At 34.6% G+C, this 22589-nt stretch overlaps 1 protein-coding gene across 8 annotated transcripts; it reads right to left on the bottom strand.

Annotated features, from left to right (window-relative positions):
* Positions 1-2200: 2200 nt before the first annotated feature.
* On the bottom strand, positions 2201-20405 carry LOC100782161 (MORC family CW-type zinc finger protein 3). Of its 8 annotated transcripts, none has more exons than XM_006573446.4 (16): positions 20304-20405; positions 19767-20018; positions 19457-19533; positions 19179-19332; positions 18412-18550; positions 17884-18118; positions 16855-17038; positions 11321-11422; positions 10818-11144; positions 10659-10742; positions 10397-10555; positions 9864-9947; positions 8942-9079; positions 8485-8597; positions 7537-7700; positions 2201-2542 (listed from the first exon to the last, which is right to left on the bottom strand). In XM_006573446.4, exons 3-16 carry the CDS (start codon positions 19531-19533, stop codon positions 2439-2441), a joined length of 2064 nt encoding a protein of 687 aa, XP_006573509.1. In that variant the 5' UTR covers positions 19767-20018; positions 20304-20405; the 3' UTR covers positions 2201-2438. The 8 variants fall into 8 exon arrangements, with proteins under 8 accessions (XP_006573509.1, XP_006573508.1, XP_006573512.1 ...); XM_006573445.4 differs by having other exon boundaries at positions 20268-20380; XM_006573449.3 differs by lacking the exon at positions 20304-20405 and having other exon boundaries at positions 17884-18040; positions 19767-20276.
* Between the last annotated feature and the right edge of the window lie 2184 nt (positions 20406-22589).

The raw sequence follows: 22589 nt of genomic DNA, 5'->3' as shown, positions 1-22589 counted from the left end.
ATAACCTCATTGCAATCTACTAGGACAACTGATGCCCAAAAGGAATTCTCTGATCCTGCAAAAGTGAAAATAGATTATTATTATCCAACGATAATTACTTGTAGTCAACATGCATTGTACTTCTCTTCATTTATTTAATTATATTTTTTTATGAGATTTAAAAACTGATATGTTAAAAATAATTATCATTTTCCAACTCATGTATAAATCAATGACATTATTAGAGAATTTACAACAATAACTCACATTTTTTTACTCAATCAATTGACCTTGGTTGATTTTGTTATAACTAATTTGATCCTTACATTTCAATATTTAATTGAGGTAAGTTTTAATATATATATATAAAATATGACACTTCTATCAAATGAACACTTTCAAAATTATAAAAGAAAATGAAAAGCAAGAAAACAACAGAAAATGAAAAGCAAGAAAACAACGACGCATGCATGCACTTACCCTCTTCCAAAGCCTTCGTCTTCAAAACATCATCACTCATTCCCATAGCTGCCGGAATCAGTGGGTTGCTGCCGCCGGGGGTTGAAGTGAACGGCGGAGGAGCCGCATCACTTTGCTGTCCCATCTTACCATTCATTTTTCTCTCTGAAATCTGAGTCTACACTTTCACTGCCTGTGAGTGTATGAGAAGGACACTACGGTTGCTCTTTTTTATAGAAGCAACAAATCAACCATTCCTTTACTGTTCTTATTTTATGTTTTATCTCTTTGATTAAAAATACATATCTCAAAAAGGGGAAATTATTATTCAAAGATATATTACTATTTAGAAGAAAGATTTTTATTTTTCAAAAATGTTATTAAATCAATTAAAAGTTTAATAATTGAATAAATAAAATTAAGGAAAAAGTAATTAATTTAAATTCTTCTTAATTTATCTTGAAGAATGAAAATACCTTGTATGCTAATAATTTTAATTTTTTATTTATTAGATAAAGAAAATATTAAATATTTTCACATTCTTAAGAAGTTAAATATATTCATTTTTATATAATATTATTTTATAACGCATAAAAATTAATTAAAATTGATTATTGCATTTTTAATTAATAAAATTTTGCTTTTAAAAAAAACTAAAATTGATTGTTCCTTGCAAATAAAAGGATAAAATTAAAAGAGAGAGAATTGGAAAAATAAATCTACTTATCAAAATAAAAATTCATACTGAAAACATGTGTTGATAGAATATTAAAAGATGGTGATAATTGTTTAACATTTTGTAATATATATAATTTCCTAAAAGCAACTAAATCTAATTATTGGTTACAAATGTAAAGATTCGTAAATCTATATGTTAAGAAGCTAATCGTTTCGGTACATACATTAAAAGGTTTAATTCAATACTGAAGGTCAATATTTGTATTCAACTTATCAAATTAAAAATAAATAATTATAAATATGATGTATATATAGAAAAATCACAAATAATAAGAAATGTTTAGGATTTTGTAATATTTGTTACAAATAAAAAATTATAAATATGATGTGTATGTAGAAAAACCATAAATAATTATCAATATTTTGTAATACATTATCAACATTCCGTTATCAGAATCCGACTAAAAGTCCATCGTGGACCAACTTCAAAATCCCAAACCGGGTTCTTCTATTCTGAATGTAATACTCAATAGATGTAGAATCAAACTATCTTTTTTCTCAAACTCAAATGTGAAGCAAATCTTATGACCCATAAGTTAGCAAGGAAAGGAAGAGATTATGCTATCAACCATGTGTTTAACCATGTTTTTTCGTGTGTTTTTCATTTGCGTAGTATGACGAGTTTCTTTCTATCAAGTAATATATATATATATATATATATATATATATTACAATGCCAAAAAAGCTTAATCAAAACATATACACGTTATTTATTTATTTTAGCAAGCTTTTTTTACTACATTCAATTACCAAGTTAATTAAAGTTAATTACTAGAGGTTAATTCGAAAGAAATATCATCTGAACTTAATTTCATTTGAGGAAACTAAAGAAAATATTTGTCGAGGGAGGTGAACTTTATTAGACAAATGTTAATTAATGTCCTCAGAACATTGTTTAAGAAACTAAAAAAATATATTGGTATCCAAAATTTTATTATCCATGACTTTTTTCATGCTCTCGTGTGATCTTCACAATAAATAATATCTTCTTTTGATTTATTAACCAATACATTAAGAACCCTGGTTAGCAAAAAAATTTCTTTTATATATAAGAGGGAAGGATTTACATGCATCCTTTACATGTTGGTAAAGTCATTTACATAACACATTTTAGCAGAAATTCAACTTAGGCAACATGGAGAATATTGTACGGCCTTCTGTCAATACCTGACTAAATTTTAACCCTGGCAAAAAAATTAGAAGCAAATCTATTGATACAAATGATTAACCTGAACAAAACTTTGCAGTAATTACCCCAGGCCCTAAAAAAAATGATTGTGCCGTGTGCTTATCATCGTTTTTAGCCCCCTTTTCAACCGCTTTAACGCTGGAAATTTGACATCCTCGGTATTGAGTAATTTCTCATCTGCAAGTAGAAGGTATATATAGCAAGAATTAGAAATGAAACAAAGCAGTGTTACACTCTGAAGTCAGACAGGAGATCATGTCGTAAAGATTACAGAAACAAAGATTGTAAAAGTACAAAACTAAATAAGTAGCTTGTCATCATAATATAAATTGTCTAATAAATATCCTTACAAGGATGTTAACAGTCCATCGATCAAACATTGACAAGATATAATCATGTGTAATTTTTTTATTAGTGTTTCTAAATCTCTCATTAACTAGTCTAATATCATCAACTGTTTTAAATATATACCAATTGAAAACACATTTTTATCCAAAAAAAATGACAGTCCAATCAGATTTTTTAATGACGTGACAAGTTTTTTTTATTAGCAAAAGTATATATATATATATATATATATATATATATATATATATATATATATATATATATATATATATATATATATATATATATATATATATATATATATATATAATACTGTTGTATATCCGTCCTAGCATTTGTAAGGTACAAAACTGGTGACCTAATACATGCTAACCAACTTGAATTAGGACACCAAGAATCTGGCTAACCCAATGTTGTTAATGGCGGATGACGGTTCATGACAAAAAGCCAAAAATCCATTATAAATATATGGCGGATGGCGTAGCGGAAAATGACGAATGTCATGACGGACAAAAAAAAAAAACATATATATAAAGTCATTGAAATTGAAAAAAATAATGGATTGCATTCAAATAAATTAAAAATGTTTCATGAGTTCATACAATAATCAATTACCAACACCAAATAAAAGAGGACTGAACAGAAAAAAAAATTGTGGTGTCAAAAGGAAAAAAAAAAGCTGCAAGCAAAAAAAAGGGGTGTCAAATAGCAAAAACAAAATTAAAAAAAAAAAACAAAAGCTGAAGGGCACCATTTCACCCGCGATGTTGTTTGCCTTCGTGGGGGTGCTAGTCGTCGTTCCTGGCCCGTGCTCGCGTTGCCGTTCCGTCGACATTGGCTGCGTTCTACGTGCAGACTGTAGAGGGTGTCGTGACTGGGTGCGGCTGGGTCGCGATATGGACACTGGGTGCTGGGGAGGGCTAAGCTTTTGAATGAATTATCGGGTAGGGTTGGGTCGGGTCAGCCCAACTCCTACCGCGGACAAAAAACAAAAAAAATCCGTCATTTTCCGTCTCGCCGCCATGGCTATGGCAGCCGCCATCTGCAACCCGCCACGCCATCGCTATTCGGTGGCATTTTTTCAAAAAACTGCTACGCAATTCCGTCATGGTTGCCATTTAACAACACTGGGCTAACCGCTAGGTGCCCCTCCAGCCTAACTTTAATTATATAAACTATCCCCCCTCAACACAAAAAACTAGCCTAACTTTAATTATATAAACTATCCCCCCTCAACACAAAAAACTATCCCTAATGTTACTGGACCATGATTGAAACAGGATATCAAATCCTTTCTCCAGATTTTTAAGCCAGGTCCAGCAATAAAATAGAGCGTCCTCCATCACTTTATGACCGTTGAAACGTTCATTTTGGAAGACCATCATATTCCTATGCTGCCAAATACATCATGTCAAAGCAATCCACCGGGTCTGCCACCTTCTGAGACTTAAGTCCACTGATATTGTAGTAGTAGTGTTGAAGGAAGTGTTGTTTTGGATTTTCCGAAAAAGCACCCACTACATTTAATTCCCACCATAGCAGCAAGATGTTAGCACAAGTGAAGAATAAGTGAGCCTCGTCCTCATCATGACTTCTGCAAACGAGCAGATGACATCATTAGTTTCCACATTCCTCCTTCTTAAGTTATTCTTTGTAGGTAGTCTTTCCCTGATCAACCTCCAAGCAAAAATTGTTGCTTTATTGGGACTTTTATTTCCCATAGTGCTTTAAACGTTTCATCCTGACTCTCCAATGGCAAATTCCTATTGAGAAATTTGTAAGCACTTCCCACTGTATACTTATTGCTTGAATCTCCCTCCCAACTCCACATGTCCTGTTGCTATACATTTACAGTCAGACGCGGTAAATCTTCCATAAATTTTGCAGCCCCCGTGTCTATTTCGGCCTCCAAGAAGAATCTCCTCTACTGAAGCTTCCATTCCCAACCTGTATCTACTATTGTCCCCATTTGCAGGATGTGTTGATTTTGTTGTTAAGAAATCTTGTACAGTCTTGGATACTTCTCCTTAAGCAAGACCCCATCCTCCATCCATCCATCTTCCCAGAACAAAACCTTTGATCCACATCCTACTTTTCATCTTGTCCCATTTTTAAGCCAGCTCCCCTCCTCGGACAAATTACAAGCATAGCTAAAATCTTGCCACCAAAGAGATTCTCTGATGGACCTTCTTGTCGCATCCAAATTCCTCCACCCCCCATACTTTGATTCCAAAACTTGTGCCCACAGCTCCCCATGATGATTGAACAAATTCCAGCGCCATTTCTCAAGTAAAGCCAAGTTAAACTTCCCCAAATCCCTAATACCCAAACCTCCTTTCTCCTTTGGCAAACAAATTGTACCCCAATTTTCCCAGACAATCTTCTTTTCGTTTGAGTTTCCACCCCACAGAAATTGTCTCTATAGCCCCACCAGCTTGTCCATCGTTTTCTTCAGCACCCTGAAAAAGGAGAAAAAAAGGATAGGTATAAGTTCAGGACTGACAATAAGAGTCACCCTTCCCCCAAAAGAAAGATATTTTTATTTTCTCTTTGATAGTTTTCTCTTACATTTTTTGACTACTGGATCTCATGTCTCACTATGCCGTGAGTTTGCCACAATGGGGACACCCAAATAAGAGAAGGGTACCGACAACACTTTGCAATTTAAGTATGTAACGTCATTGAGTATCCATTGTTCAGTTGCCCCGATCGCACCAAATCTATTTTTGGCAAAGTTTATCTTCAGCCCTGACACTAGCTCAAAGCTCCTCAACATCACCTTGATTGCTCTAACATTTTCCCACGTTGTTGTCCCAAAGAAAACTGTGTCATCTGCATACTGTAGTATGTTAATGTCCACATTATTTTTCCAGACTTTAAATCCTTCAAACAAGTTCTTATGTTGTGCTTCTCTCATCAAACCAGCCTTTAACTACAATGTTGAATAGGAATGGGGCGAGGGGATCTCCTTGCCTGAGATCTCTTTAAGGAATGAACTCCACAGTTGGGCTCCCATTAACCAGTATAGAAATGGAAATTGATTTCAGATATCCTTCAATCCAGCTAATCCATTTAGTACAGAAACTCATCCACCTCATCATATGTAGGAGGAACTTCCAGCAAACTGAGTCATATGCCTTTTCGTAATCAACTTTGAATACAAGGCAGCTTTTACTGCACCTTTTTGCTTCATCAATAACTTCATTGGCAATAACCACACTGTGGAGTTGGTGTCTATCTTCTATGAAAGCTCGTTCGTCTATGATAGCTGGCAGCACTTTCCTCAGCCTAGATAACAATTTGGCCACTATTTTATATACACAACCTATTAGTGAAATAGGTTTGTATTCATCCAGAAATCACATGAAATCTGACTTAATAACATCCCAGAATTCCTTTATGAACCTGAAATTCAATCCATCCGATCCTGGGCTCTTCTCGCTGCCACAATCCCATACGTCATCCCTCACTTCTAGTTCATCAAAAGGTTCCACCAAGAAATCGTTATGTTGTTGTCTAATAGCATTAAAATTGACTCCGTCTAATTTAGGCCTCTCCCGCATCCCTCACTTCAAATGGCGTGACAAGTTAATGAGCTACTAATGTTACTGTTACATATCATTTAACAATGTTACTAGACATCAGAGGCTAAAATAAAAAATACCATGTCTTATAGGGATAAAAAGGTTGTTTAAGCTGATTTAATTTATATATACTATCAATGTAATATTTGAGTTTACCTTAATGCCACATCATATTAATAAATAGAATGAACCAATAAAATGGTAAAATCTTAATGGATATCTACGTAAAAATATTGGGTACTAACAATATTCTAATAGTATTAACTTCTATTGTTTGTGTAAAAATTTATACGGTCATTCTAATAGAAAATAATTGTTGACATGATTTGTAAGGTAGTTATGGTAAAAGTTAACCAACTATCCACTATTTATCAAAACTTTTTACTTATTTTTATCACTGGTTTAGCTCACAAACAAAGGCGACATAGCATAGCCGATTGTTGTTCCTAAACCCCAGCTACCTACAGTTGAACCATGGGCTCATAAGCTCCCTTATCTAGAAGGTCCTAAAGATCATTGTGTTGCGATCCTATGTAGACCGTATTGCCACACAGCTGAGGAAAGGATTGAACTGTGAGGAGCTGAAGCCTGTCAATCATGAGAGTACGATTTTGCAGGTGTGAGAATACGTGGAGAGCTTAGGGTTGGAGACTCTTGTAGACACACGTTATTGCACAAAGAGCAAGGTTATTTTGTGTACTCCCTCTGGACTCATATATAAGCAAAAATAATTAATTTTATACTAATTAAGAAAGATAGTTAACATCATTTAGTTTTACTTAACTCAAGTAAAAAATAACATTATCTCTAAAATACCCCATTGGAACTTGTTATTATGAGTAAAAAAGAATTATTGAAAATAAAAATAAAATTAAATGAAAGACATTTTAAGAATGATAACATTAAATATGACAAAATTAGTTAGATTTACTTATATTTAAATCCAACAAAAAGACCAATTTTTTACTTATGAGTCCAGAGGGATTTCTTTTCTTGAGCAGTGACACAAGCAGACCAGCTCCTTCCACTTTCAATTAGGGGATATAACCATTCACCATAGATGATGTGTCATTTCTCCTGCACATACCTATAACTGGGAGTCCATGTTCCCACCAAGTGTTGTTTGTCAATGTAAGCTTTTTGTTTATCTTTTTGGATGAGTGGGTGTTGGGCTTGCACCCCAAATTGGACCACTCTAAAAAAAGAAAAAAGATTTCCTTGTTTTGCTGATAGTCTAACCTGAACCTGTAGCAGAGGTTGTAACAACCTCCATCTTTTCATTATCAGAATCCTTCAGCAAGCAATCATAACCTGACCGCTTCGTGGAAACATTAACTATGCCAGGTTCCATCTTCTGTTCAGCATCTGCACATTGACCTTTGAAAGGATCCATATAACAAAACCTAATATAGGAAGCATAATTCACAAAAAGGGATTAAAACACAACATATGCAATCAAATCATAAAGCACTCACAAATTTTGTAAATTTTTATTTATGTATTTCTTTGTCCACTCATTCCTAATAAGTACAACACAATCATCTAATGGTGCAAAAAACCTTTGCCTATTGCAGTGTCTAAATAAGCATAAGACAGGCACTAGAGTTTGAACTTCCATCACCCAAATACATCCACCAAAGCTTACCCCACTAAGAATAATAAGTTGAATAAAAAATGTTGTTTACTACTTAATTATTATTAGATCAAATGTTGCAAACTTATACCCCACTAACTAGTCACTATTACAACTATTGCAGAGAAAGAGAAAGAAAACAGCATTTGAGCCAATCCCTTAGTGTGGTAAAATAGTTAATTGGAGATCATTCCCCACTAAATGCTTTCTGAATTCTTTTAACTTTACATGTTTTGATGAAGCCAATCCAATCCCTTAGCATGCAGAATACAAACTCCATTGAAAATCCTCTTCATCAAAACATGTAAGTTAAAAGTATTCAACCAACCAGGATCAACAATAAAAGAATTCTCACATAACTAACATTTGGATTCCCTGAACAGTACCAAAAAATATTTACACAGATGAGTGAAAAAGAAAATCACTTTAATCAGTATTCCAATACTAACACATACGAGAAATAAAAGATTAATCATAGTAAGTTATCCAGTGAGATGAGACTTTTATTTTTGTTGCAAGTAAAACTCAAGCAGAAATGATATCTTTTAACATACCATTGCACAGGTAATTTTCTGCTATCAAAATCAGAAGGTAATATTCTCCACTTTCTGCACTTGTCACATTGCACCCACTCATGGTCAGGTTTGAAGACACAATTTTGTTTGTCCTAGGGAAGTAATAAAAGCAAAACTTAGTATACAACCCAAGGGAAGGAAGATATACATGTGCAAGTTCTGATATTTCTCATGCAAAAACTTCTACTTCCCATCTAATATCCTATTTAATCAGACGTACATATATTGAAATCCATGTCTTACACAGAGAAACCAAAGTTAATGTCATCCTCACAATACATCTTATGAAAAGTGGACATCTATTCACAATTTAAATTGAATTACTTGTACCAATTTTAATTAACTAAAACAACCTCTGATTATGGCTGATTTTGATAGAATAACAAGAATTTCAAAATGATCTGTAATTTTGATAGAATTTACAGAAGAGCTTTACCAACGTAAGAGAATCAAAATTATCGTCCCAGTATTTATCTGCTTTTCTACCCAGCCACTGCTCAAGACATGCATATGGTTGAGAGTCTTGGAATCCCTGCTTGTTATTATGTACCCACACCCTTCCATCCTGCTCATCCTATGCCAAAAGAAAGAAAAAAGTACAGGAGTTTAGATGTAAAGAGAAAAATAAATAATGAAAACATCAAATTAGTGAGTAGATTAGAAGAATGAACCTACAGATTTAACATGGTAGAAGACAGATGAAGCAATTCACCATATCGAAAATTGGTACAAGAGAGATACATATAGAGTGATTGTAACACTATTATATTGTGCATATAAAACACTAGCCCAAAAGCATGACATTCTCCAAAACATTTCCTCATCAAATTGGTCACACCACAAACTTTTCGGATTGGGCTGGCAATTGAAGTCACCAACTCTATCATCGTGAATTGTAACTCATATCATCATGTTTATGGTCCTTTTCATCAAGCTTTAACTCATACACATCAGTATAACTCAGGCTCAGCATTCATATCATTCTGGTAGATAGTACACAAGCACACAAGTACATTTGCAAAATATGCAACCAAATAGTGTAACAAAACATGCTTCAACACCACTTTCCAGCACACTTTATTGAGTGAAATTCATGTAAAACTGACCAAATGATGTGGTTCTCATTCTCCTTACTTAGTGGGTCTCACATGAATTCCACCCAATAATACTTGAAAGATTATGCTGCCAGCTACTAGCATTTCTCAAATGAATGAAACTATCCAACCATTTCTTTGCATTAGTTTATCTGTACCTATTAATCCATCAAAGGTTTCAATCGGTAGGGTACAGATAAACTAATGCAAAGAAATAAGATATTATGTTAAGTATTTAACAAAATTAAATTGGAAAATGCATACCATTAAATTGGTCACATTTACAACACCAATTACACCACGGCCAACATCTGCATTATGAATCATGCCACCAACTCTCTTGTAAGCCTATGAAAAGAAGACAAAATTAGGCTTACATTCTTATGCAGACTCTTCAAGTTAAGCATACCCAGCTAACTCCATGAAGCAAGGAATCTCTTACAAAAATCCCATGTTTAAACCACAAAGCAGCCTCTACAAGTTAATTGCACAACAAAGCTCTAAAAACGATTTTTCAAGCTCGAAGCACAGGCAAATGTACTGACTAAAACTTTTGCAGAATGAAGTTTATGTACTTAGTCCAAAGGACAAGCAAACCCACATAACATTGCATGTATGTACTTACATGTCTACACAGGGAGAGCGATTTATAATACACACATAATTATCCAGAAATAAACAATTAATACAATGATTTGGTTCCCTATGAATGTTATCAATTGCAAATCACAGAAAATGGCGGAAAGCCAATAATCTGCTATATCATATAGCGGATAGCAAACAAGGAAACTCCTTACCTCAATTAAGCGGCCATGCCAATACAAAAACATTCCACAGTTTGCTTGCTCCCACTCTAATTGACTAAATCCGAGAATTAATTCAACAGGCCTTCCCAAGATGTTATCAGTTTCTATAACAATTTGAGTCAGGAAATTCCCTAGTGGTCGACTTTTTACCTAAGCAGACACAAATGAATTAATTAGATTATAAACTTGGAAGACGGAAAAACAATCTCCCCCCATCCCTACAAAACAACTTCAAATACAAGAATGCAATTACCAGTGTCCCTTGTACACTTATCTTCATTCGAGGAACTAAGAAAATAACTTCTAAATAAGCTCGTAATGAGTAATCCAATGGAACCTGCAGACCACAGAAAACATGGAAAAAGCAGCAAAGTTTCAACTAACAATCTCATTAGTAAAAGAGATGCCAAACCTTTTGACTAATCTGGCCTGGACGAGAACGAATCCTTTTGCTGCTGATTAAAATGTCACCTTGGTGAAAAGAACTCCCACCTTTCAATCCATCATGCCATTCTAAACAATACTTTGATCCCCATTCATCCAAGTTCCATATGTATATCTGTGTTCCTGTACCGCCGCCAAACAAGGCTGCCTTTTCACCAATAAGATACTTATTAAAGGGTGAAAATTCCTTAATAGCTTTCAAATTGTATTTAGCCAAAGCTTCAGACTGCATACTTAAGTCAACTTCCATACGTTGTCCATGTCGACAATAACTAACTATGGGAATTTCAATATTCTGCAAGCAAAAAAGATAATTAAACAAACAATAAAATTTAAAAAGAATGGAATCAACTTTTGGAGTAGTAAAATAACCCCAATCAACATAGGGTCTAATTACAGGCTCATCATTTTTCATGTCCACCACCATCAAGTCAAATGAAAAGAAAACCCATAGTATGGTGTATAACTTACATCTTTGCCTTCATTCAATGATTGTGAAAGAAAAGCTAGTGATCTGGAATTAGTTGTCTGTGTTAGAACCAGGACATCCCTCCCAAGCCTCATTGCTCCAGTCTACGAAAAAAAAATAGAAAAAGAACACTTCAGAATTCACTGTGAACACAGGTGAGAAAAGGATAATATAATTTATATTTTCTTTCAATTTAACATGAAGAGAACCAAGTCAAGAATTAAAGTTTCTCTATGTTAGAATTCATGTAAAAGGGATTGCCATTATGAAATTACTATAATTAGAGATATTTTGTAAATCCTCGTAATCATGACTCTATAAATAACATCTACAGACTACTGGTGTGTGGATTCTCTCAGATGTTCTTGTGACGTCTCTTTCTGTATCAACACTCTTACATGTCATTTTGAAACCAGATATAAAAAAAGGATTTGGAAGGAAAAAGGCTGTCTAACATTAATTAATACTTCTATCATCAATAACTACAATTATGAAAAACTGAGTAGCTCTTATTTTAACAACTAATTTAAAAAGGAAAAAAACAACTTGACCAAACAATTTTTCTTTTAGTAAAAGAAAATCAATCCACAAACAAAAGTATACAAGAAAATGAAACGGCCTCTAAATCCAGTTAAAAAAAATGGGAAGTGACAACAGGAAAAATATATAAATCAATAGTACAAAGCAAATAACACCACCCTCCAACTCTTTGAATACACATTATTGGATAAAACTGAGTGCTAAAGTGTTTGAGAAGGGAGAAAATTGAGAGAAAAGACTGATATTATTACTAGACTGAAAAGTTAATCTGAGTTGGTTACGGTTAGAGGTATATATAGACTTCTGAACCTTTACACTAGCAGTAACAGAATCTAACAAACTAACAGTAAAGGCTAACTGAATTAACTAACAGACTAACCAAATTAACTAACAAACTAACTGCACTAACCAAATTAACTAACAAACTAACTGTACTAACTAACAGACTAACTGAACTAACTAATTCCGTTATCAGATATCTAGTGCTAGAGAAGTGCAGTTAGCAAAGGCTAACAACCCTTACAAGTACACACAATTACAAAACTGTTTATACAGTTATACAACACATGCTCTAATATTCTAATATCCCCCCTCAAACTCAAGGGGAAGAGTTTTCAGAAGAAATATTGAGTTTGTCTCTGAGTATCTCAAATCTTGCAGAAGAAAGAGGCTTGGTCAGTGCATCAGCTTACTGATCTAAAGCTGGAATATGTACAATTGAAAGTTGTTTGGCCAGAACTTTTTCTCTAACGAAGAAGACTTCCATGTGCTTTGTCCGATTCTGGAACACAGGGTTGTGAGCAATGGACACAGCACTTTGGTTGTCACAGAAAAGGACAGGAGTAGTGAATAGTACTTGTAATTCTGCTATGACTGCGATATTCAGCTTCAGTGCTGGATCTGACTGTGACTTTTTGTTTGCAGGACCCCCAAGATATTAGGTTTGGACCAAGAAATATTGCAGCCCTAAGCTGGAACACCTGTCATCTACATCTGACGCAGAATGCACGGATAACCAAAGGCCTTGTAGGAAGAGCAGGCTGAAGAAATAATCCATGAGATAAAGTGCCCTTGAGATACCTTAGTATTCTTTTCACTACTGCCCAATGAGAGTCTAGAGGAGCAGCCATAAATTGACAAACCTTATTGACAACAAAGCTGATTTTGGGCCTAGTGAGAGTAGCATATTGTAAGGCACCAACCACTGATCTATATAAAGTTGGGTCATGAAAAATAAAAGCACCATGTCGAGATAGTTTGCAATTAGATGCCATTAGAGAAGAAATAGAATGGGCTTCAGCCATGTGTGTTTTGTGAAGTAAGTCTCAAATGTATTTACTCTGAGTCATCAATATAGAATTATTAGGGAGATATTTGATCTCTAGACTCAAGAAATAATCCAAATGACCAAGTTGTTTGAGAAAGAATGCATTGTGAAGTTTGGTTGTGAGCTGCTGAATTAGAGAGGTAAAACTACCTATGATGATTATATCATCCACATAGACCAAAACATAAACAGTATGAACCTGCTGTTTGTAGATGAAAAGAGAAGTGTCGCATTCGCTCCCTTCAAATCTAAACTGAAGTAGAGTAGATTTCAGCCTATCAAACCACTGTCTTGGAACTTGTTTCAAGCCATAAAGAGCTTTATTTAGCTTGCAAACAAGGGATCTATCTGCAACTTCAAAACCTGGAGGCTATGTCATAAATACAGATTCTCCAAACACCATTTACATCAAGCTGAAATAGCTCCCACCCATGTGACAGAGCAAGGGTAAGAACAATACGAATAGTGACAGGTTTGATTACAGGAGAAAATGTCTCATGAAAGTCAAAGCCATGAACTTGATGAAACCCCTTTGCTACCAGTCTTGCTTTAAACTTGTTGATGGAACCATCAGCATTTTCCTTTACTCTGAAAACCCACTTGCACCCAATAGCCTATCTATTGGAAGGTAAAGAAACCAAATCCCAAGTTTTATTTTTCAACAAACCATCATATTCTTGTTGCATGGCAGCACGTCAATCTACATTTTCCAGGGCCAGCATCACAGTTTTAGGTTCAAAATGAGTAAGAAATAACAAAGGATGTAGTCTAGGATTGTGAATTCCAGATTTGGATCTTGTTTGCATGGGATGTGTGTTAGCGGGTATAGAGCTTGGTGCTGAAGGAGACTTAGAGGAGGATGTATTAATGGTTGTGGACTCTAAAGTTTGAGGATGAACATATGTGCATTCAGAGGGGGTGAGTGAATGAGATTCAGGAAGAGGTGGAGAAGTAGAATGACAGGGAGATGGTAGACACAATTGAGGTGTAGTGACTACTGAAGGTGGAAATAGATTAGGATTAAGGGTGAAATAAGAGTCAAGATTTTTTACTAAGTTAGAAAAAGAGGGGAAAAGATCAAAATAAGGGAATCTCAATTCATTAAACAACACATCTTTAAAGATGTATATTCTTCCAAAAGGAGACAAGCATTTGTAACCTTTTTGAGATGAAGAATACCCTAAAAATAAACATTCTTGAGATCTAAAATCAAGTTTATGTGCATGATAAGGTCTTAACAAGGAAAAACAAGCACAACCAAATGTTTTAAGGAATTGAAAATCAGGATCCTTGTTAAAGAGAGTGACAAAGGGTATGGCAAAATTTAGGAAAGCAGTAGGAAGTCTATTGATTAGATAGACATCAATGGTAAAAGCATAATCCCAAAACTGCAAGGGTAATGATGCATGATGTAACAATGTAAAGCCCAAATCAACTATGTGCCTATGTCTCCGTTCAACCAAACCATTTTAATGATGAGTGTGAGAACAAATAAGTCTATGAGAGATGCCATAAGAATTTAGAAGAGCAATAAAAGGTCTATATTTACCACCCCAATTAGATTGAACACTTTTGATTTTAGTATTAAGTTGTAGTTCAACCATTGACTTAAAGGCTTAAAAACAGAGAGTTTCACCCTTAGATTTGATGGGAAGTATCTATTGAATATTTGTTTTATTCTATGTATGGTTACTTAGCTAGCTTACTTTTCAGAGGAGACAGCAAGGTTAGGTCAATACGTGTAAGCTGTCTCTCTCTTCTCTTTGTACCCTATATATATGCCATTCAAAAGCAATTAATATGATGAGAGAGAGTGAGAGAAAATTTCCTCACTTATTGAAATCTTCAACTTGGCATCAGAGCTGAGTTCTCCGCCATCGTTCGCCGCCGCCATCGTTCGCTGCCTCCGTCGCCGGCCACCGGCCGCCGGCTCCGGCCACTGTTTCTTCCGGTGAACCCAGGGTTGGGTGCACCTTGAAGAGCACGACTTACTCCTGGAAGTCACGTCGCCACCGTCTCACGCTAATTCTGACGCGTGAAGTTCACACGCCGTCGTCCAGTCGCCGGGAGCTTACCGAACTTGTCCTGGCAGCCTCGCCATCCTCTCCTGAGCAAGTTTCAGGCCTTGTCTTTCGTTTTTGGCGAGTCCTTGTGTCAGCCCTTGTGTTTTCCTCTTCTTTTTCATTAGGGTTTCCGTTTTTTGATCAGAAATGGCCTCCTCTGGACCTGTTTTCTCTTTCTCTGGAACCCCAACCATCACAACTGCAAAGCTCAACTGAAAGAATTATTTATCTTGGTCTGCTTCAGTGGAGCTTGGGTTTCTAGGCCAAGGGTACCATGACCACTTGGAGAAAGGTGTTGATGTTGTCCCAAATGATAAAAGACCTGAATAGGAAAAGCTTGACTATCAACTGTGTGTTGTGTTATGGCAATCAGTTGAGCCAGATATTTTGGAGATCCTCAGATCATTCAAAACGTGTCGCTCCTTTTGGAAGAAGGCCCAAGAGATCTTTGTCAATGATATTCAAAGCTTGTTTGATGCAACCATGAAGGTTACAGCCCTTAAACAAACCAGCTATGACATGATTGCACATGTAAGTAAGGTTTGGGCTGCAGTGGAAGAGTTGAAAAGGTTCCTTATGGGTAATTCATTGGAAGAGGTGAATAGGAAACTGGACAAGTTTTATATGGTTCTCATCTTGAGGAGCCTACACTCAGACTTTGATCATGTGCGTGATCAAGTTCTTGCTGGAGACCAAGTCCCATCAATGGATTCCCTCATCACTAGACTTCTTCGCGTGCCTCATGTATTGAAGGATGAAACTCTTACTAATGTTGTGGAAACTTTAGCCATGGTTGCACCTCGTGGGAGAGGAGGCCGCAACAACAAAGGAGGCCGCAGTGGAAGGAATAGACGTCCTCATTGCACCTATTGTAAGAGGATGGGTCACACTCAAGAAAACTGTTATTCATTGCATGGCTTTCCTGACAAAGTAGTACAGGTGTCTAAGTCAGAGAAATCGGAGTCTAGGTTCTTTGATAAAGAGTATCAGGAGTATTTGAAGCTCAAATCCAAGAAGTCCAGCAACCAAGCACAATCTTCATCTGTACCAGGTTTTTCAACAGCATATATTTCTCAATCCATTGAAAGTCCTAGTCCTTGGATACTTGACTCAGGTGCCTCTGATCATATCTCTAGTAATAAGTCTTCCTTTTCATCCATTTCTTTTCCAAAAATTCTTGACCTTGTTACTGTAGCTAATGGCTCCAAAGTTGCGTCTCAAGAAAGTGGTCAAGTTTCATTATCTCCCTCATTGAAATTGAATTCTGTTTTATTTGTTTCTCAGTGTCCATATAATCTAATCTCATAAAGTCAGTTGACTTGCTCATTAAATTGCTCAGTAACCTTTACTGTTAAATCTTTTGTTATTCAGGAACATGGGACGGGTTGATTGATTGGAGAAGGACGTGAATCACATGCTCTTAAAAGTACACACAATTACAAACCTGTTTATACAATTATACAACACATGCTCTAATATTCTAATACACATCAAAGGCAAACCCCAGAAATCAACCTAGTTAAACACCACAAAGAAGATAGAAGCCATATAAACAATCCCATGTCACAAAAGACCATAATTAGGCTGCAGAGTTCAACAAACATACTTTGAATCCAACACCAAACTTGCCAATGTGATCCTTGTCATCTTTATCAGATTGTTTGTGCCCAAAAGATACCATTTTCATAACCTCTGCATGGTTCATCCCATTACCATCATCAATAACTGACAGCATAGGGACATCCTTCCCAGATTTCTTTAAGTTGATCAGATCTACAAAAATGTCCATCCTGTTGCATCAAAGTCAAAACAATAATAATAAATACAATTTGAGGAGGACAAACTTCATATGAATTTTTTTAGTGTCTTAGTCATCAACTTATTCACCTCCCTAATCCTCCCTTCCAAATGAGTCCAAGTAAAAACATGAAAAAAGGGTAAGCTGTTGTCTACCCCTTTTTACTTTCAATAGAAAGTTCAGATGCATATATAAGCATAAGTAATTCTATAATGGCATTCATACATTTATCAAGACATTTCAAGCAGGCACTCGACATCTTATCTACAACTACAAGGGTGAGCAATAAAGAAATGCATAAACATTGCCTCAATTTCTTCCACTATTAATTTTTTATAAATCAAGAACCATTGGTATTTATAATCAAATTAATCAGAAATAAAGAGATGCAGAACCATTGATATTTATAATCAAATTACCCTCGACCCTTAAAAAATCTTAGGCCTTGATATACTGGCATTCACACTTTTTTCTTATAAAAACAGCCATTCACATATAATAACTTCTACTAATTAAGAATACAGAAATAAAGAAATAAAAGACAAATCCCAGTCCAAACAGCAAATAACCTAGATATCATAATTTTCCCTTTCCCTAACTAAAAGCCGTTGAAGTCTTGAAGATTGATAAAATCAATTATCTTTCCTAACATTTTACACATCAATCCAAAAGTAGCAATGGAATGTTCAATTCCTATTGCCTATGCCATTATAGCTATTCCAAGAAGAAGAAAAAATAATTAGGGAAAACAGAGTAAATCAAACATCTTAGATAGTATGTATGCTGACAAGGCAGAAATGACATTACAATGCAAAGAAAAAAATACATAAAACCTACTTAGTTGCTTTGGCATCTCTGGAATTATCAACAAGCTCAGCTATTCCACCAAAAATCCATCCAGAATGAACCTGACCAAGAGTTTTCAGGTAACTTGGGTCTACCCGTATGAAATTTTTCACAGGGAGTCGAGATTGAAATTCATTGCAAGTTTCAGCTGTAAAAAGATTGACATGGTCTTCAGCTCGAGGAGGAAACTTAAGATCTTTAGCTGTATTTGGTCCACCACATTCCACTAAGTGAGAGAACCAGAGTCATGAAAATAAGAGGCAGGAACCAAAAATAAAGAAATTCGAATTTCTAAGCTAGATAACTCAGCTAAACGTAAGATTCTCCGCTTCTAAAGCAAAATATAGAAGACCTCTTAATGCGCCAACCATAAATAAAAATTATGCATCAATTACTTCAATCCATTGGTGTTATCTTGTGTATGCACATTGCACAACATTTTGTATGCAATGCTTTGGTACAATTAGGCATTGACTACTGAGAACAAAAAACAGAAGGAGTCAACCGTAGAAGGCACACCTGATTCATAATCCCTTGGATGAGTATCTACTGAACATGTATTATCTATCTCATATGCAACATTGACCGGGCTAGATTCTGAAGCTATAGAAGGGGGTAGAATGAAAAACTTGTACTTCTGAAAGTTTATAATAGCAACCTGCAAAAAGAACAAAGTGTTGTTGATTTTCATTTTTTATTTTTATTTTCATTTAACTGTTCAAAAGAACAAAGCTAAAGTTTTACTCAATTTATTGATCAAAGATACATAAAAAAATTTAGGTTATACTGTAAGTAATATAGACCTGCAAGTAGCTTGGTGCTACTTCTGACTTGACCGGATTTTTTGTGAAATATGAAAAGTGAATGAATGAACAAGTATTCCACTAAGTATTGAAGGGAGGGTCACGGTTTGGTACACAAAGTTGCAAGTATTCTTGAACAAGCTTCTTCAGACTCAACACATAGTATTTCACTTGCCTCTCCAAGCAGATATCCCTAAGTATTTTTGAAAAAAAATACTGTTCGGGCTCACAATCCAATTGGACAGTTGTTGAGTTAGTTGCAACTTGCAACATGCTCAGCTATTCCACTAAGTGTATTCTATAAACACCTTCTCTATAATAAAATCAAATGATGATGATACAGTTCGGATTACTCTCTTATCTCTCTAAATTCTCTAAATTTTACATGGTATCTCATCACAACCATATATCTGTGAGAGCAGAAATAAAAACAAGCGCAGAACAAACAAAAGAATTTAGGACAGGAAAAGTACTGCATTATACCTTGTCATATTTGTGTAGAAAATTCAAAAAGATTCCCCACTCTTTTAGGTCACGTGAAGTATCTGGAGCCGGATTTAGTGAAAATTGGGGAAATTTTGAAAGGTTAGATATCTTTTTTGTTGAAACTAGAGAAGTTATGTTCAACTCTTGTGGCCTGCAAATAGTTTGACGTCAACATATCACACCATAAATTCCATTTACATTATAAAAAACAGTTTCCAAAGTTTTTTTGAAAATAAATAAATAAAATATGATTTAAGAAAGAACAAAATCCATACAATTCAAAAGGCGGGTCTAAGCACTTCACGGCGCTTATAATTTTCCTATCTTTCTGAAGAATAATGGGCATGACCATCTGTATAAATGTAAATAAAATGAAAGTTAAAGAATAGTAACAATAAATAAGCCACACTACACGATGAGAATATTTAAAAACTCAAAATTTAAAAAAGCTAGGTTTGTAAACGCGGTCCTTTTCCATCCAAAGCACTAACAGCATCTTTAGTGCCAGATCTTGTACCCTTTTCAGATCTTTAGGAGTACTACGTTCGAGTAAAAGAAGAGGAAGAACGAAAAAAAAAAGCATACCTTGAGTGGACGTTGGGCGTGGCGGGGGAGGGAGGAAGAAAGGGGAGGGGGAGGAGGAGTCGCGGAAGGAAGATGAAGGGGGTGGTGGCGGTGGCGGTGGCGGAAGGAAGAAGAACTCTGAGGGGACAGCTGCAGCACTCTGCTTTCTAGACAAGTATAAACTGATTAGGTCGTCAAACGCATACGCCCATTTACTCACATGCAAACCGTTCAACTTCCGAAATACAAATGCACCACGACGCAAAACCAAAACTGAAAAGGGAACAAGTTCATAAACAGTGAGCAAAGAAAATAACCACATTAGACGTGATTGTCTTAACCGCTAATATGCAACAAGTAACACTTGCTAAAAAACTTGAAATCAAGGAATAGAAAAGCTCAAAATACACCGATTAAAAAACTTTTTAAAAAAAATAGCACATAATGACGCGATTATCTTAAACGTGAATATGCAACTAACAAGACTTGAAAATCAAGGAATAGAAAGCTCAAAATACATACACCGACTGCAACGTTAAGAGGGTAAAAATCACGTACTAAGTAAGTAAAGAAAGATTGGAATAAAAAAGACCGAAGAGGAAAGGACGCGATTGTCCTGCGTGAGTAACAGTGAGTGGAGCCCGTGAATCCGCACGCCTTAATTAAAATATAAAAAAACTTATTGCAGAAGTAACCATCAATGATTATATTTCTGAGTATATATAAATCGTATAGTTTATTCAATCGTCCGTGCATAGGACATTTCTTAAGAGTTAATTTTATATTTTAAGAATTTTTTTCTTAATTATCCGATTGATTCGATTTAGAGGACAAGAGAGATCCTTATTTATATTTTAAGAATTTTTTTCTTAATTATCCGATTGATTCGATTTAGAGGACAAGAGAGATTCTTAGTAATTCTAAATTTAATTAGAAGATAAACAAATTTTATTTATCTGATTAAAAATTATTTTTGTGAAAAATTGAATTTGAATATTATTTGAACCAAGATTCTTTTAATGATTTTTATGAATATGATATATTTTAAGATTATTTTGATTAATTTTGATTACACTTATTTATTTGAATTATATAATCCAAGTTTACTTTATCTTATTTTTTATCCTCTCACTTAATCCTATAAAAGTACTCTATATAGATGATATATAATTGTATCTCTAATTGTGTCAAGCCAACCAATTAGAGCCAAGTTATCTTTTTATGTATTTTTTAATCAAATATAGGTGAATGGTATTTATCAAAAAAAGAAAAATTTGTGTGGTAACGTTTAAATATGAGTTATTTTTTATAATAAAAATGTATTAAAAATATCTTTAAAAATATTTAGTTAGCAGTTATTTTTTGCTTAAATATTAAGAATTGATATTTTTCTTATTTATGACTTACAAATATGAAAAGGAGGGATTAAAAGCAAAAAGAATCTAGAAAATATAAAAGATATAAATAAGAAAGATTTTTTTGACATAAGGCCTAACTTGACTCAAGCAATTATAAAAAGAAAGTCAAACCCAAATTCATTCCATTAACTATAAACAGAGAGTGAACCCAAGGAGAAAAGACACTACCTAGAGACTCAGAAAATTTTCTAACGAATACTTCTTAAGCCTGAGTTAATAGGAAAATCTTTCTTTTTCTGTCCTTTTTTCATCTCTTCTCTTCCATCAGTTTTAAGGTCACTTATAGCTATGAGATAATTCTTAATAGAAATACAAGGAAGGTCATGCATCAGTTTTAGGGATTTGTCGCTCGACAAAGATAATTTCTAATAGAACTAAAAGGAATGGGCACTAAAATCATTGTTAGACATTGAGTGATTGCATTATGCCCATGCATCAAAGCAAAAATATTTAGAATTACAGTTAAAGCTTCATGACATAAATAGGTAAGATAGGTCTGTCATTGTGAGACATTATGAGCAAGTATTTAACAGACGCAGCTAGGGAAAAAAAATATTATGGGCAAGTATTTAAGTGACGTGGGTAGGAAAAAAATTTACCAGAGAAAAATCTAAAATAATACATCTTAGACAAATAAGTTAGGCTAAGCCCCAACATTATCACATTCTGAATCTATCTTTCTTTATCTTCATCTTAATCTTTTATTTTTCTTATCTTATCTTTTTTATCTTCTATTTTTTTATCTTTATCGTCTTTTAATTTAAATCTTTTATCTTTTCTATCTTTTATTTTTATCTTTAAATCTTTTATCTTTTCTTTAAATTTGCATCAATCTAAATACAAACAAAGTCTCTGTGGAAATCGGCACTCGGACTTCCGAGTAATTTACTACTTACTACAAATTTGGTAGGCAACGAGTTAACAAGTTTTTGGCATCGTTGCTGGGGAGTGGGGACTTTGTTCTTCGTACTTGATTGTTGCATATTCCAATTTTAAAGCAATCAATTTTCATCTTTTCATTTTTTATTTTATTTTATTCCAAATAAAATATTTTTTTTCTTGTAAGTCTATGCTTGCAGGGTGGAACCTCAAAAGAACTTGATCCATGGGAGACATTTTAAAGATGGAAGATCTTTTTAAGAGGTGGACTCAGTATCTTGACATTGATAGCACACGATCAAGAGTCAATCATCCACCATTGGTAAATTGTTTGTGGAGGAAACCATTGCAATGACAACTATCATCTCTACTCCATGAAAAACTCTTGGTGGGAACATGAGTTACACCCTTACAGTCAATATGAAGAAGAACGAACTCTTAATTTTGAGGGTGTGTTTACGGAATTCACGACATATCATGCTAGCTCTACAACTAATCAAAACTCGATGCAAAACTAGAAAATTCAGGTTCACAAAAGCTACTCATG

The sequence above is a fragment of the Glycine max genome, chromosome 1 (genome assembly GCF_000004515.6).
Source record: "Glycine max cultivar Williams 82 chromosome 1, Glycine_max_v4.0, whole genome shotgun sequence".
Classification (NCBI taxonomy): domain Eukaryota; kingdom Viridiplantae; phylum Streptophyta; class Magnoliopsida; order Fabales; family Fabaceae; genus Glycine; species Glycine max.
The sequence above is the reverse complement of the archived record's forward strand: the minus strand, read 5'-3'. Positions and strand labels throughout refer to the sequence as shown.

What these genes read in the sequence shown, in the direction of transcription:
- LOC100782161 (XM_006573446.4), bottom strand. Translation starts at nt 19,533, where the DNA reads ATGGTCATGCCCATTATTCTTCAGAAAGATAGGAAAATTATAAGCGCC. An exon ending in AGAGATGCCAAAGCAACTAA is followed by an intron (nt 17,039 to 17,883) that starts GTAGGTTTTATG and finishes TTGATGCAACAG; the next exon opens with GATGGACATTTTTGTAGATC. An exon ending in AGTTTGGTGTTGGATTCAAA is followed by an intron (nt 11,423 to 16,854) that starts GTATGTTTGTTG and finishes TTTTTTTCGTAG; the next exon opens with ACTGGAGCAATGAGGCTTGG.